Source organism: Macrobrachium rosenbergii, chromosome 35 (assembly GCF_040412425.1).
Source record: "Macrobrachium rosenbergii isolate ZJJX-2024 chromosome 35, ASM4041242v1, whole genome shotgun sequence".
Taxonomy (NCBI): Eukaryota; Metazoa; Arthropoda; class Malacostraca; order Decapoda; family Palaemonidae; genus Macrobrachium; species Macrobrachium rosenbergii.
The window spans coordinates 2,367,097-2,384,811 of record NC_089775.1 but is presented as its reverse complement, the minus strand read 5'-3'; the positions used below and the strand labels follow the sequence as shown (position 1 = coordinate 2,384,811).

Sequence of the window (17,715 nt, the reverse complement as noted above, 5' to 3'; positions counted from 1 at the left end):
CGCAAAGAACCTTTTAATAGATCAAAAGATGTATTTGTGACTTGTGAAAGGACATCACAGTGAACCCCATGTACAATAATTATAGAATTGTATGAAAAAAGCGTATATATAGAGAACTTGTAACATTAATCTTTCTTCTTGTGCTCGACGCATTTCTTGTCGTCCTCTTCCCAGGACTCCCCGAACTCGTTGACTCTGCTCTTGTCAACTGGGTATAACCTGTAACGTAAGAGAGTTCTAGATGTAGTAGGGTATTGTGATTGTCAAATTAAAACATTACAAAGTAATTTAAGAACAGAAACTGGTGAGTAAATGTTAACAAAGTAATTTAAGAACGGATAAGTATAACAAACGAATGTGTTGTACGTGATAAAACGTTACTAAAGTCGATAAACGAACAAGAAACGAACAGGAACTTTCTGTAACAGGAAATTAGTCTTGTGGTTCAATGAGTTTATCAGATGGTAAGAAATTATAGAGGGTCTCTCTCTCACCATCTCTGAACCAGGTAGATGACGAAGACGACGTCGTCTCTGAAACAGGCGACCCGGTGGGCCGTCGGCATGGTGATGATGAAAGCAAACAGGTCGTCTATGAATGTGTTGAAGGCCTGAAACATTGAGGAGACAATGAACGAGCGCTCACTTTTGTACTTTGCTATTTATGCGAGTGATATGTAAGACTTTTGGAATACAAAAGTGTTCCAGTGGCTATTTTGGCACTTTGTCCGTAAAGTTAGAGAGAGCAACACAAGTTAAAAAGTGCCGAAAATAGCTACTGGAACACTTGTAGCCACATGCAAAATCGGCCAGAGCAACATGTGTTCTAATGGCTACGTTAAATGTGTCTGCAGGTGTTCCAGAGGCCAATCTGGCACATCTGTAAAGTCATGTGGAATAACTGATTAAATTCCTAATGAAACTTCAAAAATAAAAGATTTCTTACATGTGCAAACATGGCAAAGTGATGAACATATGTAATATTTGTTGTAGGTTGCACTTTTAAATTTATACAGATGATTTAAAAAGGTTTGTAGAAGTCTTTAGGGTTTGAAAATAGGAACAAGAAATGACAGAGTTGACCAGAAGGAACGGAAGGAATTGTCCAGAGGAAGAAATTGATGCAGTTTGGGGCTAAAATGTTCCAAAAAGCCTTAAAACTAATTGATGTTTGTAATAACAATTAAGCTTCGTAAACCTTCCTGAGAGTAAAACAACAAGATCAGCACCCCAAGTTACATTTTAAAGCCCCCTTGAACCTTAAACCTACACTTCCCCCAATTCTGCAACTTTAAACATAGCCTTCCCCAGTTCTGCAACTTGCAAAATACTCTTTCCCAATTCTGCAACTTTAAACAGACCCTTCCCCCAATTCTGCAACTTTAAACAGACCCTTCCTCAATTCTGCAACTTTAAACAGACCCTTCCCCAATTCTGCAACTTTAAACATACCCTTCCCCAATTCAGCAACTTGACAAGAATTAACTACAGTACATGCATACCTTATACATGAAAGCCCTCCACGGGAGATGGGCGACACTTTTCAACTTGTAATTGATAAACAACTGCGGCAACATGAAGAGGAAGCCAAAGGCGTAGACGCCATTGACCAGGCTGTGTATGACCCAGGAATACCAACTACGGGAAAGAAATTTAAGGTTAATCTCCTGGAAAATGTTTGGAGGAATTTTAAGGTACCTAATTATGGCAAAGGTTACTATCATTAGGTAATAACCTGAAGTATTTCAGTAAATTTAAGAAGTTTGGAGAATTATGATTATTATTATTATTATTAAATTCAGAACTTAAGTTTTTAGTGAAAATCATCTTGTTTTTATTCTTTACAATTAAGATAGAACTGGAAAAATACTTAATTTTTAGTGACTGACAGAAATATCAGCCTGAAAACTCCTCCGTACAGTAATATTTACAGCAAAAGGGTCGACAGAAATGATTAAAACGTTTTTTAAGATAAAACCAGAACAGAAAAACCTTCTGTCAAAAAATATCAGCCTGAAAAAGGTGACACACAACGCAGTAACTAATTCAAAAACTTCAACGTGAAACAATTTCTTAGCTCCCGTGCGGGACAAGCAACCCCACCTCTTGTGCGGCGAATAGAAGAGAGAGTACAGTGCCCCGCCAATGACCAGCGGGTACAGGATGTAGCTGAGGTACTTGATGCCCTCATAGTCCAGCTGCTCCGTGACGTTTTCCGCCGACGTCCTCGAGTTGAGGAACTTTGGCCGCCAGCCCTCGAAGGTTATGTGGAACGCCTTTGTGACTTTCCACAGCTGAAATGTTTGTGCGCGTTACAATAGTCTTATGAACGCGGAAGTTATGTGGCTGATTTTGCATGTAAAATTGACAAAATATAAGATAGGGATGAAAAAAAATATCTAAATGTTTGTGTATAAAATATAGTATGTATATATTTTACACACAAACATTTGACATAAACCTACAAATATATACTATATACATACTATATATTTCATACACAATCATTTGACACAAACCTACAAATATATATACAGTATACATACTATATATATATATATTTTATACAAAAACATTTGGTGTCATTTAATACTTCATGTCACGATTTGCTCTAAAAAGGATTCAGTATACAGTAAGGGCCAGCAGTTCTTAGTGCAATCCTGTACCTATAGATCAACTTTTCCTCAGGAAATGTTTAAGATGACTTGTGAAATCTGTGAATCGTGTAAGCCTATGCTACCACACCAATGTTTTACGAACCAATGCTTCACGAAACAGTCGACTACTCAGTGTTATCATTGAATACGGTCTCTCCGCTGACTGTAATGTGACTGCAATGTTGAAAAAAGAAAAATAACCTCCAATGTACTTACAATCAATGATGCTAACAGCTACAAGACTTGAATATTCTTGTGCCAAATGGGTATAGTATTTTGAGTCAAGATTTTCAATGAGTTACACCAGATTTTAAGACTCGTAGAGTATCACAGGTTATGCCAACAAGCAATTTCCTCACAGAAATAAATAATAAAGTCAGGAAAGAAAATAATGGCCGCAAGAAAAACCATATAAAACCCCACACAAAAAAAGTGCGCAAACAAAATGAAATGGCAAGTGCCCATAAGACGTAAGGACAACCAAATTGCACAGAAGGGCTTGAAGACGGCAAGGAAGCCGGTAAAGCTTTCAGAATGATCACAAATCGGTGGACCTGGACTTTAGACCAGGGAGAAGGTCCGGGCTTCAGGAAGACTGCCAAAAGTAATGGGGGAAATTCGGTACCTGCATTAGCCGTAGGTGAAGGTATGTATGCTAATGATGTTGTGGGGATAGGAATTGCTAATGACGCTTGTGGGGACAGGAATTGCCGATGATGCTTGTAGGAACCAGAACTGCTACTGATGCCTGTGGGAATAGGAATTGCCGATGACGCTTGTGGGAACAGGAATTGCTAATGACGCTTGTGGGAACAGGAATTGCTAATGATGCCTGTGGGAACCGGAACTGCCGATGATGCTTGTGGGAATAGGAATTGCCGATGATGCCTGTGGGAATAGGAATTGCCAATGATGCCTGTGGGAACAGGAATTGCCGATGACGCTTGTGGGAACAGGAATTGCAAATGATGCTTGTGGGAACAGGAACTGCGAATTCTGGAGAGATGAAATTAATATGACTAAAACAAAAGATTAAAGCCTCATACCTCGATGATTCCCCCAATGCCAGCAGGTATCAGCACGAGGAGGCTCGTGTTTTCGTCCAGGAGGTACAAAAAGATGATGATCTGCGATATCGCTCGCCAGGCGACCGAGGAGGTCGAGATTCCAGCCATGGATTTGCGTCCTTGCCAGAACGATATGTCGTTCTTGAATGCTAGGAAGTCGAACAGCATCTGAAAAGAAGGGAAATGGTTCAAATATGACGAATACAAATAAACTTTTTATGTTTTTGTGACTTACAAATCTCAAGTAGTGTGACAAAATGCATCACCTTTTCATTATTACATTAGTAAGTAACTGTGCAGCTTTTTGAGAGTGACTACAATATTTTAAATGTAACATCCTTAATAATTCATTAACTTGGACAAGGCAACTCATTAAAACACTTACGTGCAGAGCGGCTATCAAAAACGTCACACACAGGAAATAAAGATTGGTGTCGGAGAATATGCCCTTGACCTCGTCAAGGTCTTTGTCGGTAAATCCAAGCTGAGACATCGGCTGCATTGCCGCTTCGAACTGCAGCCATAATCTGGAACAATATTTTAAAGATTAAACTCTGAAAGTAACTGTGATAACACAAAGTGGAGACAAAGAACAGTTTCTTAGGTAAATTTTAGGCAAAGCTTCATAAAATGCAGCCACAATCTATGATAAAAGGTTCAAAAGTTGATTGAAGACAAAGAACAGTCCTCAGAAGAACAGTTTTAAGCAAAGCTTCGTCAGCCGACTAGTACCTCAGCTTTCCGTACGAAATCGGTGAATACTTCAAAGTCAGGTTCATCTCTGTCGATGAGGACTCCACCTCGACCAAATCTCTAAGGCGGACGCTCAGTTGATCAATGTACAGAATGGGGAGGTAGAAGCCAGTTGGCGACAGTCTGAAACGATTTGAGAAAATGATTCGAAATTCATCAACGTTTTCTCGTAACTTAAAAGGAATCATGATACACGTATAGTATAGAATTATAGCAGGCAGTCCCCGATTAACGGAGGGAGTTCCGTTCCTGGCCGAGCGCCGCTGACCGAAAATCACCGATAATTATGGAATAAATGGCGTTCGCGACGTTGTAAGCTCCAATAAACCGCTTAGCAGCGCCGATAAGCGAGGACTGCCTGTAACACAGTATAAAAACAGTATGAATTTTTAAAAGGAACCATAATACACGTACAGTGTACAATAACATAAATACAGTACGAACTTTCGACATACAAATAACAGCTTCCAAACTTGATGCTTAAGCAACTCTTCCAGAAAAACAGGCCCGACTCACCTCAAAGACTGGCCTATGTCGTGCGGTACGCTAGTTCTGGGCAGGCTAACCGGGTCTGTGAGAATGTTGAACACAATCTGTGACTGGAAGTGAGTGACCGGACGATGGAGGTTTGACTGCCTGCTGCCCTGTAAGTACAGAAGATTGTCTAGTGCTGACGGTCTTAAGTTACGGAAAATAGGTACAGGTTTAACCAAGGCTTTATCGAGAAATGGTTTATACCAAGTTAGCTGCATAATTACTTTTATTTTACTTATGAATCTTTACAGATTACTTAGCCAGTCAGGCGAAAGACAGCGACAATGTTCCGCGAACTCGAAGGAAGACAAGAACTCACCTTCTCTTTACCGAGCAGATTAAACGTGGCGGCTTCAGGAATGTGATATTTCGTCAGGCGGGAGAAGCCGTAGACTGACATCTCGTCATTGACAACGCTGTGCCAGTTCTGCAAGAAGCCAATGGGTTTCGGTTTCCAAGTTTGTATATATATAAAAAAATCAGGGTTTGAATTCCCTAGATGAATATACATAAATTATTCGGTCACGGGCTAAAGAATTACGCCGCACGACTTCGAGCGTTGAACTCGATGAAAAGCAGTTGTGTACAACTTTATAAACCTGAAATCTGGATATAAAAGATTCGACAAGGGTTGCACTTATTAAAGTGTATTTATAAACTACAAAGAATTACCATAAGAAGCCAATCACATCTGGAAAGGATTCAGCATAGTTTTCCGATTAACAAATAGATTAATCTACTGGAAGGAATCACCGTAAGGCACTGAACTCACATCTGGGTCCGCCTTCAACGACGTCAAAAACATGTGGAGGTACATCGTCCCGTTATTCCGGACTTTCCTGGGGATAGGAACTGGTAGGACTTCTTCCAAGTCCTTCTTGTACTTGAAGTTAGGAATGTGGTGCACGAGTTTGAGATCGTTCGCGTACTCGGGGCTCTTCTTCTGCGACGAGAACGCGAAGAACTGTGGGATGGGAAGTGGCGCCAGTCACGAGAGAGAGAGAGTGGAAGAGAGAGAGAGAGAGAGAGAGAGAGAGAGAGAGAGAGAGAGAGAGAATGTATTCCTAAGGAACCAAAGAGAGGTCTTAGATGCTATATAAAAAGTTTATTATATATTCTAAGGCCTTTTCAAGTTTACTTACATATTTCTTATATATTCAAAGGACTTTTGAAAGTCTCTCATATATTCTGAGGACTTTCCAAAGTTTATTATATATATATATATTATAAGGTTTTTCCAAAGTTTATTTTCAAAGTCCAAAAATATAAGTCAATGAAAACATTTTGCGATACACAAAAATTATTTAAAAAATTATCTAGAAAATAAATTGAAATTCATTCAAAAACTGAAAAACAACTAAAATTTCTAGCAAAAGATTAAAAATAATCTAATTTTCTCATCTGAAACATAAAAAATAATTTAAATCTCTTATTCGATAAAAAAAAAGCAATTCAAAGCTCTAAATCAAAAAAATAAAAACTTCCCTAAAATACTCATTTGAAAACTGAATCCTGAACAAACCACAGCTCGGCCTAACCTGTAGCCTGGGGTTTTGAGCGATGAGCGGATGAAGACACTGGTAATATTCCGGACATTCCGGAGGGATGAAGAGCTGTCCCAGCGTCCAGATGGAATGCAGGACGTACGCCACGAATATCCCGCAGACCACTGTCGTCAGCGACGGGAGCTGGTAACCAGTTGCCATTGCCGAGTCCTGCTCTGGAACGACAGTTCGGACGGAAACGAAAGTTTAAACGTCTGAGGGGGTATGACCTAACCTGACCTAGGCTATCGTTACCGATGGACTTATCTCGAACGCCATGCCGTTACCTAGCTAGGAGGAGCCTAAAGTAACTGATCTGGCTTAACGTACAGTAGTGTAAATTGTATTTACGACAGAAGCCTAAAGCTATTTGAGTGATTTTGGAGCGATTTAAGTTAAACGGTCTGATATTGGCCGTTGTATAAATACCCTTTGATCGGGATACCCTAGCCTAATGTATTGTAGAGTATATTGTAAAAAATATCCCATAGCCTAATGTATTGTAGAGTTTATTGTAAAATATCCCATGAAATCGCGGAAAACTAATAAAATAACCGAATGTTTCGGCTCAATAAAGACCCTTCGGTCGGCATACTGTAGCCTAGCCTAACAGAACCTAGAGTATATTTTGATATATTTTATATATAATAAATATTAAAAATAACCCTAATCATGGATTACCCTAGCCTAGCCTAACCTTGCCGAGACCTCGCCTAACAAAGCCTTGAGTGTTTTATTATATTTTTTATATATAATAAGTGAATAATTAATAAAACCTAACAGAAAATAAGCAAATATTAATTAAGTCAATGAATTCTGTCCATATTTTTTATATATATATTAAAAATTAATAAAATATATAAAAAAATAAGTTAATACTAATCAAATAAAAGAATTCCGTCCCACGCTAAAGAAACCTGGGGGTATATTTTAATATTTTTTATATATATTTTAATAATTTTTATATAATAAATTAATAATTAATAAAATATAACAAAAAAATAAGTAAATATCACTACAATAAATGAATTCTATCCCATCCTAACGAAACTTATGGGCATATTTTAATATTTTAAATATTTTAATAATTTTTATATATAATAAATTAATATTCAGCAAAATACGAAACTTATGGGTATATTTTAATATTTTTTTAAATATTTTAATAATTTTTATATATAATAAATTAATATTCAGCAAAATACGAAACTTATGGGTATATTTTAATATTTTTTTAAATATTTTAATAATTTTTATATATAATAAATTAATATTCAGCAAAATACGAAACTTAGGGGCATATTTTAATATTCTTTTAAATATTTTAATAATTTTTATATATAATAAATTAATATTCAGCAAAATACGAAACTGAGGGGCATATTTTAATATTTTTTTAAATATTTTAATAATTTTTATATATAATAAATTAATATTCAGCAAAATACGAAACTTAGGGGCATATTTTAATATTTTTTTTAAATATTTTAATAATTTTATATATAATAAATTAATATTCAGCAAAATACGAAACTTAGGGCATATTTTAATATTTTTTAAATATTTTAATTTTTATATATAATAAATTAATATTCAGCAAAATATACCAGAAAATAAGTACACATTCATAAAATCAATGAATTCCACCCCACCCTAAAGAAACCTTTACCTTAGGGGGTACATTTCAATATTTTAAATATTTTAATATTTTTATAAATAAAAAATTAAAAATTAATAAAATTCGACAAAAAATAAGTATATTCTAATATTTTACATATTTTAACATTTTTTGACACGTAATAAATTAATATTTAATAAGGGGTACATTTCAATATTTTAAATATTTTTATAAACAAAAAATTAAAAATTAATAAATTTCGACAAAAAAATAAGTATATTCTAATATTTTACATATTTTAACAATTTTTGACACATAATAAATTAATATTGAACAAAATATAACAGAAAATAAGTAAATACGAATCAAACGCACGAATTCCGTCCCACCCTAAAGGAACCGGCTCCGCTTAGGGTCCCATTACCGGCACGCCTTCGCAAATGCCAAACCAGTCCATATTACCTTTACATTTTCCACATTTACGGCTGCAGTAGCGTCGAAAATTCCTGTCTGTAATAACGAACGTTATTGCGTGACGTCACTTCGTTGTATAAAGCCGGTCGGTAGATAATTCGTTATGTGGATAACGTCTATTTGTTGCACTGACGACGAGGGAGAAGGTGTTGCTTCGACGGCTGCGTGTCAACAACTGAGCTGTCAAAATGCGGGAGCGTTCTTTTATAAGGCTTTTTTGGAGGGGAGATTTTTGGGTTTTTATTTTGGTTTAATTTTTGGTTTATGGTAAAGCTGTAGGTCACTAACTAGTTTTATGTTATAGATGAATAGTTTATGCGGTTTATATTAAAGATATTTATGGTTTAAATAGCCCAAAACATCGTTTTATTAAGGAATTTCTAACGAAAACATCGCCTGGTTTAACAGTGGAGACATTTTGGAAACTTGTGTTTTTGCTTATATATTTTGGTTTATAATAAACCTGTCAATCATTAATAGGTCTTATTCTGTAGAAGAATGGTTTATGGAGCTGCATATATATATATTTATTGTATAATTAACTAGAATGTTAATTTTTATTGGGAATATATAATGAAAAAGTTTGGTTTGTCCAATGGAGACATCTTGGAAACCTGCGGTTTTTGTAATATACCTTGATTTCTAACAAACCTATCAATCAATAATGATAGATATGTTATAGAAGAATAATTTATGCAGTTTCAATATAGGCTATGAATGGCGTAAGCAGCTAAATTTATCGATTTTATTAGGAAAGTATAAAAAAGTTTTTTCTTTTGTTATATACTTTTTGTAAAGGTATGTCTATGAACATTTAATAAAATTAATAAGACTACGAGTTTTTTCCTGTTGTATAATTGGAGAAAAGAGAGATACACAAACACACGTACACACAAACAAATAAACTAAAAACAAACAAGATTAACACACTTATACATACAAACGTAAACTCACATTGCAGATAATAAGTTAGGTTTATATAGAACGCTACTCTTCCGTATTAGACCGTTATAATGGATATAATTATATTCTTGTGAATAAGATAACATAATTATGACAATTATAATATTTATAATCCATGGATACTTATAAAAATTACGTATTAATAACCGGAATTCCTTTTTAATAATAAATAACACCAAAAATCTGTCGTAACTCGGAGAAAGTCATTGCAATTCATCTCTAATGGAATCAAATTAGGCTGATTAACAATAAAATACACCTAAAATACAGAAAAATACAATTAAATATAATTAGAATATAAAAATAATATACTAATTGGAGATAAAAACACTTTTTAAAATAATTTTTAATGATAAATTCAATCCGTCATAACTGAACGTCCCAACTAAGGTGAAGGTCAAGAATTTAATTCCTGTGAAATTTAATGAAATTAAACAAATTAACGACAAAATACAATAAAAATACAATAAAATTAAATAAAAAATATTATAATAAACCAAAAACAATACAATAATCAAGTATAAAAGCCTTTTTAGTCCATTTTTAACGATAAATAATCCAATCCATCGTAACTGAACGCCTCAACTCAGGTGACGGTCAACAATTTAATTCCTGTTTAATTTAATGAAATTAAACAAATTAACGACAAAATACAATAAAATAAAATGAAATTAAATATATATAAACTAAATTAAATAAAAAATAATACATTAACAGAGTAAAAACACCTTTTTAGTCCATTTTTAACGACGAATAATCCAAGCGGTCACAACCGAACGCCTCCGCTAAATGTAAACAACGTCCCAGGTGGCGTATTTTGACAGGTGGACCCCAAATGACCCCCTCCAGAAATTAGGCAATTGTGGCCCCCCCTCCCCCTTCCTCTATCGCCGTTGCTCTGAGGGTCACGTGACCGATTTGTTGTGGTAAATATATATATTTTTATTCAGTTTATTTGAATATATTGTTAGGGGTATCTGAGGATGCCCACATACCCCATGGTAATGGGGTATGCGTGTATTTGGGGGGGGGCGAGCCCCCCTATTATGGCTCCGAGACTGGGGGTTCGTCCTTAGATTTATTAATTAAATTTATTTCTTTTAAGTTTATTGTTATTGTAGGGGGTACCCTGAGATGCCCACCCGTACCATAGGGGTATATTTGTACGGGGGGAATGCCCCCCCCCAAAATCGGCCCCAGAATTAGGGGGTTTGCCCCCAGGACCTCAGTGATTGTTAGGGAGCTTTGGAATGCCCAGCTTTAATAACGGCAGCTTGACAGACCCCCGTGCCGATGCCCCTACCCCAGGGTACAGGTCAGGTCAGGTCAGTTTGGATTATGTCGGGTCAGATTACTTAAGGGTTTACTTATGGTTGCACACACACACTAGTCATTTATGTATGATGTCATGGTCAAGGGAGGGGGCAAAGCCCCCCTTGGGCCAACCCAGGTCAGGGTACAGTAACCCTGGGATAAGTCAATGTAAGGGAAGGCTAGCAATGGGGTCAAATAAGGGATGAAGCCCCCTTAGGCCAGGTCAGGGTACAGCACCCCTAGAGTAAGTTAGTTTAAAGGAAGGCTCCCCTGGGTCAGGTCAGGTCAGGGTACAGCACCCCTAGAGTAAGTTAGTTTAAGGGAAGGCTCCCCTGGGTCAGGTCAGGTCAGGGTACAGCACCCCAAGGATAAATCAGGCTAAGGGAAGGTTAGGTTGAGATGCATCTCTGTGGGAATATAGTTCTTGCAACTTTTCTTCACTTTTACCGCCTTGGGTACAATTAAACCGATACGATCTAAAATTTAAACTTTTTTCGCACAATTTAAACTTTCTCGCACAATTTCCGATACGAAATCCATAGGCTAGGCCAGCCCGACGTTACTAGCCCTATGGTACGTAGTAGAGCAGAACGGGTCAAAGCTGACTAGGGCGAAAGAGACGTTTTTGAGAAATGCCCCGACTATTCTGCCCCTGAAAATACGCTTAAGGCGAAGTTCTGTGATATTAAATTAAATACCCAAATCAATTAACTTCTGAATGTCACAGCCAACGAACAGCGATGATTTGCATAACTTGAACGCATCGAAGCGAAGATATATCTAAGGCAGCTTCAGCTAAAATAAGGCATTTCTCTGGGTTATAGCAGTGGTTAATGGTAATGGCTAATGCAGCGTTTGTCTACAAACCGTTACGTTAGCCTGAAGTAGCCTGGTCTTTGGTTTGTAGTCTTTGAAGCGATGTATGGCGTTGCTGTAATTTGTCTGACATTTTATCACTTGTGCTTAAGAGTTTATTTTTTATTTTTTTTTAAATTTTCATTGGTTTTTAATTTTTTTTTAAGTATAGGTAGTCTGTTCTTCAAGAATTCCCTTTTTGGGTAGATCTAAGTACTGTAAATTCATTAATATAATAATAATAATAATAATAATAATAATAATAATAATAATAATAATAATAATAATAATAATAACTTTTATTACAAACTTGTGAAACAAATGCCATAATACATAGTAATAATAATAATAATCTTAAATTTTTTACAAACTTATGAAACAGATGCCATAATAATATAATAATAATAATAATAATAATAATAATAATAATAATAATAATAATAATAATAATAATAATAATAATAAGTTTGTGGTTGCATTTTTCACTCAACAGTCATGCTGGAGAGGTTGTAGGGTTGTAAATTATTTTAATTGCTCTTGCATGCAACCATATCTGGAAAGTAACTCCTATCAAGCTTCCTAATCTCACATTTTCTCCTGGAAAATCAAGAATCCCCAGATTCTGTCGCTCGATGCCCCTCCCTTTTTTACTTTATTGGTCGTAGTAACTTGATCGTCCATTGCTTTGACCTGTGAGTGCTTGTAGTCGAGTGGAATTTGGCCTAACGAGAACTCGCATGTTCCAGGTAGCTGCCGTCTCGTTTTCACCGAACACGATGATCGAGGGAGCGTCTCCGGTGCTTCAGGCACTCTTGGGCACGCTGCTCACTTGGGGCCTGACGGCAGCGGGATCTGCGGTGGTGTTCCTACTTGCCGGAACCCAGGTTTGTGTGAATTACGTTGAATTATGATTAAAATCTTTTGTGTCAGTTAAAATTCGCTTTTGTTTCCAGACATTATACTGTATTTATCATCTTAAGAATTTCATTAAGTAGGCTAGTTGGTCTCTCTCTCTCTCTCTTTCTCGTCACTGTCATGCAATGAAAACTCACCAATATTTGCTCTTTCTTCGCCCTTTTGTGCAAAGTTCCTAATTTTTTTCAACGTGGACTAAAAAAACCAGATATTTAGATTTTATGTATTTTAGAAGCATTATGGGACCACTAGACTTCTCCCATTGCAGAGAAAGGTTTTAGACAGCAGATATTTAGATTTTTCATATTTGAGAAGCATCCTCCCAGTGCAGAGAAAGGTTTTAGACAGCAGATATTTAGATTTTTGAACCTTAGAAGCATTGTGGAACCTCACAAACTTCTCCCATTGCAGAGAAAGGTTTTAGACAGCAGATATTTAGATTTTTTATATTTTAGAAGCATTGTGGAACCTCACAAAACTTCTCCCATTGCAGAGAAAGGTTTTAGACAGCAGATATTTAGATTTTTGATATTTTAGAAGCATAGTGGAACCTCACAAAACTTCTCCCATTGCAGAGAAAGGTTTTAGACAGCAGATATTTAGATTTTTATATTTTAGAAGCATTGTGGAACACAAACTCCTCCCATTGCAGAGAAAGGTTTTAGACAGCAGATATTTAGATTTTTGATATTTTAGAAGCATTGTGGAACCTCACAAAACTCCTCCCATTGCAGAGAAAGGTTTTAGACAGCAGATATTTAGATTTTTGATATTTTAGAAGCATTGTGGAACCTCACAAAACTCCTCTCATTGCAGAGAAAGGTTTTAGACAGCAGATATTTAGATTTTTGATATTTTAGAAGCATTGTGGAACCTCACAAAACTCCTCCCATTGCAGAGAAAGGTTTTAGACAGCAGATATTTAGATTTTTGATATTTTAAAAGCATTGTGGAACCTCACAAAACTCCTCCCATTGCAGAGAAAGGTTTTAGACAGCAGCCTGGGATTCGCGGCAGGCGTGATGACGGCAGCTTCGTTCTGGTCCCTGCTGGCACCGGCCATAGAAATAGCGGAAACGTCCGGATCCTACGGCGCGGAGGGAGAGTGGGCTTGCTTCCCGGTCGCTGTGGGCTTCCTGGCCGGCGCTCTCTTCGTGTATGGGGCCGACCAGGTGATGGGATCCACGGATTTCCTCTCTCTCAGCGTTGCTCCGAGTCAGTTTTAAGTTTTTTTCACGTTGTAGTATTTTTTATTGTTTCCATGGAAGTTATACAGGTGTATTTGAATATTAAGTTATACAGGTGTAGTGACTCTTAGGTGTATTTGTGTATACATACAGTATTCAACTTTATTGGCTCACACTATAGTTCTTCTTATCTAACAATGTATAAAAATATGCAGTATATTTGTTCATTTGAGATATTTTTTGGGGTTAGTGAGGGACAAACAACAGGTGTCTTTAATACTTACTACAGCTGGGTAGCAGAAGAACCCTTTTTCTGACTAATAAAATAAAACTATCTATGGGTGTTAAAGAAACTTCTGTAACATTAAAATGACTAAAAACCATGGATTAATATACAGTGAACTCCCATCCATGCTTAAACCATATAATCATTTAATTATCTGATTATTCTGTTTCTTGCAGGCATTTCGTCAAGCAAGAAAAATGACGACCTAAGGTACGACTACCACCAATCGTCATCATATAATGAGACCTATTCAAGTGAGTGCTAGTATATTATTTTTAAATTGTTGAAATATTTTATTTCACTTGTGCTGGACTAGATAAGGACTTCGAGTTGATTGCAGTAATGCAGAGTCAATTCATTTGTATTGAATATATGGTACATTTAGTCAGAGTCAGCACAGGTTCACTGTACAGACTCGTAATTCATTTTAGTCTTATTCGCTGCGCCCCCGGAGGGGGGCTAGCGCCATCAGTGCGATGTTAATTTTTCACCATTTTCCATCTTACTTGTCTTATTCACTCAAAGGTGCCATTTAATATCAACCCTTGCTGAATGACCTCCCCAGCGCTCGGCCTAAATTCTATATTTTCCTATTCACTGCGCCATTTAAATCAACCTTGACGAAGAGACGCGAATCCGTCGACAGGATAAGCCTGGAGGAAGACGACGGGTTCTTGATCGACCACAAATCTCGCAACAAGAACATGCAATGGCGAAGGATTCTCCTGTTGATTATTGCCGTCACTGTGCACAACATTCCTGGTGCGTTTGATTCTGTCCCCTCCCGCGAATAGAATTAGGTTATTTTTATTATTTACACTAATTTTAAGATGAACTTGTGCGTTTTGATGTTGCTGATTTTATCTTTTCATCATTACAGCTTCTGCAAGCTAAGATTGACAGGTTTTTCATCATATTTTAGTCATTAGAGTTTTGATGGTATTGTTTTCTAAGTTTCGTAAATTGTCATAAAAACATCATGTAAAAGTAACTTAATTAGTTCCGTGTAGTTCTTGAATGTGACCAACTTTGAATTGTAACCATAAAAATGTAAAATGAACCTTTATATATTTTACGATTTCACCAAAAGATGAAGATTATCTGTCACCTGTCTTTTTCGCAGAGGGCTTAGCTGTTGGCGTTGGTTTTGGGGCCGTTGGTAAAACGCCACTTGCTTCGTTCAACAAGGCTAAGTAAGGGAGAAATCTTGTTCTTTTTGACAAGCTTGAATGACCCACAGAGGTCTTGTGAAATATATTGCATTTTCATCACTAGAAAGTATACATTTAGTTTCAAATTTTTGTCCAGAAAGGGGGAAATAAGACTCAGATGGTTTGAACAAGTGTTAGGAATTGAAACTTCTGTCAGCTGACACTTGCAAGACAGCAGGGCTAAGCATTGTACTTATAGATGGACTGTTTTGGCAGGATTTTGTCCTTATATTTATGTACAGTTGACCTTTATGGCATCAAGTATAATGATTTGTGTATAGTAAGGATTTCAAGTACTTTAACTGACTTTTTGTTTCACTTGATAAAACCTTTTATTGGACATCACTTAGTCAGGTTTATTCTCTGTAGCGTTCAGGGTATTGTAAAGTACCGTACGTCACATTTAAAATTGCTTAATCGTCTTAATTCCGACCAAATCCTTCGATAATGGAAAAGATTTGTAAGTCCTTTTCTCTTGCTGTCATTCTACAATCCCCTCTCCATCTCAGAAACCTGGCCATTGGGATTGGCATTCAGAACTTCCCAGAGGGCATGGCGGTGAGCTTACCGCTTAGGGGCGCAGGGCATTCGCTGTGGTGGTCGTTTTGGTACGTATTATAAGAGCATTTTTTCTCTACCGGGTCTAATTAGACTTGAGAAATACTGTAGAGTGGACCTCTGTCTATTTGCCGACTTCTCTATGAAACGTATATACACATTGCAGAAAATGGGCCCATTTGCAATATTTTTCATAGAGAAATTATTCACAAATTACTGTATTTTCATATCATTTTCATGACTAGAAGGAGTGTTTGTGATAAAACTATTAAAATATTCAGGTATAAGTGTTTTTAGTAGTCAGTTAACATAGAATATTTGCTAAATTGTGCAAGAGAACTTTTGTAGAATCTGTAGGGTACCTTTAATGCCTTTTTATTTTCAGTGTGTACACCTTTCTGTACCTTCAGTACATTTGTAGTTTTTGTAATTTGAAATGTTCATAGTTTTTGTACTTTTAAACATTTTTATGTATTTTAAATGTATTGTAGTATCTGTACTTTACAAGTAATTGTAGGTTTCTGTACTTATAAATGTTCATAGTTTCTTTATTTTAAATATATTTGTAGTTCTTGTACTTTGTAGTTCCTGTACTTAATATATTTGTAGTCCCTGTAAATATATTCGTACTGTAGTTCCTCGACTGTGCAGCCAAGGATAGCACCAGTAACCCACTAATCCCCACAGGTACGGGCAGCTGAGCGGAATGGTGGAGCCCATAGCTGGAGTTTTAGGGGCGGTTGCCATCTCGATATGCGAGCCGGTTCTTCCGTACGCCCTGGCATTTGCCGCTGGCGCGATGATCTTCGTCGTCGTTGACGATATCATACCAGAGGCGCAGGCGGAGTAAGGATTACGCTCTTGTCTTTGGGGTTGTCGAGGGAATTCCTTTTTTGTTGGTCTAATGGGTATAGTTGTATATTGCTTTTATGTGGAATTTTGACTTTTCTTACAGGACGGATTGGCTTTCAACCTTGTAAAGTACTTGTAAAATATAAAGAATACTTTTAACTTTGTAAAACATAGAGAATATAAGACCGATTGTCATTTTTTTCTTTTAATTTATACTGTAAAGTAAATTTATGTTGCAAAGTTTTCTTGGGATGTGTACTACGTAAATATTTGTATGACCTGTTACGAGAAGCATTTTCCCACTCGTTTTGAGTTAATATTCATTAAAAGTGTTTAATTACTCATTTTTCTACTCATACAAGTCAGTAGTCATTAAAAAAAAAGTGTATAATTCATGAGGTTTTAGTAAATTTAAGAAACAGAAACCAACTGAACTAATCTCGTGTCATATTTGTCATATTAAAGCATTATTTAACCAAGATTCAGTTACAGATTCCATCACACGCTTGTAACCATAGATCATAGCCTGATGTACGTCCCAATAGGCCCTTAGATGCAACCGTTTGTACCCTTACTGGAGTCGGCCACTAGCCTAAATTTCACCGTCCCTCTCCTAACGTCCTCCGTCCTTCCACCCACAGGGGCAACGGGAGGCTGGCTTCTGCGTGGTGCATTGTCGGATTCCTGATCATGATGATTTTGGACGTCTCCCTGGGGTGAGGTCTCGCGGGGACCGTTCCCACAGCCGTTATCAATTGTTTATAGCCTGCAGATGGATTTATAACCAGCTCGTGTCAGCTGCTATTTTTATATGTATAGTCATTTTGGGGGAGACGACCCTGTCTTCTGAACATTTTTGAGATATATTTTATAAATTCCATTGTAAATACACTGTGGAAGATTTTAATCTGTTGTATTTTTTGACCTA

The 17,715-nt window shown here is 36.5% G+C and overlaps 2 protein-coding genes across 3 annotated transcripts; one reads left to right on the top strand and one right to left on the bottom strand.

The window, feature by feature from the left end:
• Nucleotides 1-11: 11 nt before the first annotated feature.
• LOC136856314 (lipid scramblase CLPTM1L) lies at nucleotides 12-8,828 on the bottom strand. 2 transcript variants are annotated; one of them, XM_067134067.1, is made up of 12 exons: nucleotides 8,635-8,828; nucleotides 6,549-6,730; nucleotides 5,783-5,974; nucleotides 5,330-5,437; nucleotides 4,993-5,120; nucleotides 4,456-4,599; nucleotides 4,109-4,250; nucleotides 3,703-3,891; nucleotides 2,103-2,293; nucleotides 1,502-1,637; nucleotides 495-610; nucleotides 12-219 (listed from the first exon to the last, which is right to left on the bottom strand). In XM_067134067.1, exons 2-12 carry the CDS (start codon nucleotides 6,714-6,716, stop codon nucleotides 126-128), a joined length of 1,608 nt encoding a protein of 535 aa, XP_066990168.1. In that variant the 5' UTR covers nucleotides 6,717-6,730; nucleotides 8,635-8,828; the 3' UTR covers nucleotides 12-125. The 2 variants fall into 2 exon arrangements, with proteins under 2 accessions (XP_066990168.1, XP_066990169.1); XM_067134068.1 differs by having other exon boundaries at nucleotides 6,549-6,725; nucleotides 8,635-8,825.
• Nucleotides 8,829-10,405: 1,577 nt separating this feature from the next.
• On the top strand, nucleotides 10,406-17,694 carry Zip48C (Zinc/iron regulated transporter-related protein 48C). The gene is made up of 9 exons (XM_067133939.1): nucleotides 10,406-10,535; nucleotides 12,525-12,662; nucleotides 13,674-13,908; nucleotides 14,343-14,430; nucleotides 14,732-14,928; nucleotides 15,290-15,359; nucleotides 15,887-15,985; nucleotides 16,623-16,781; nucleotides 17,429-17,694. Exons 2-9 carry the CDS (start codon nucleotides 12,555-12,557, stop codon nucleotides 17,505-17,507), a joined length of 1,035 nt encoding a protein of 344 aa, XP_066990040.1. The 5' UTR covers nucleotides 10,406-10,535; nucleotides 12,525-12,554; the 3' UTR covers nucleotides 17,508-17,694.
• The last annotated feature ends 21 nt before the right edge of the window (nucleotides 17,695-17,715 follow it).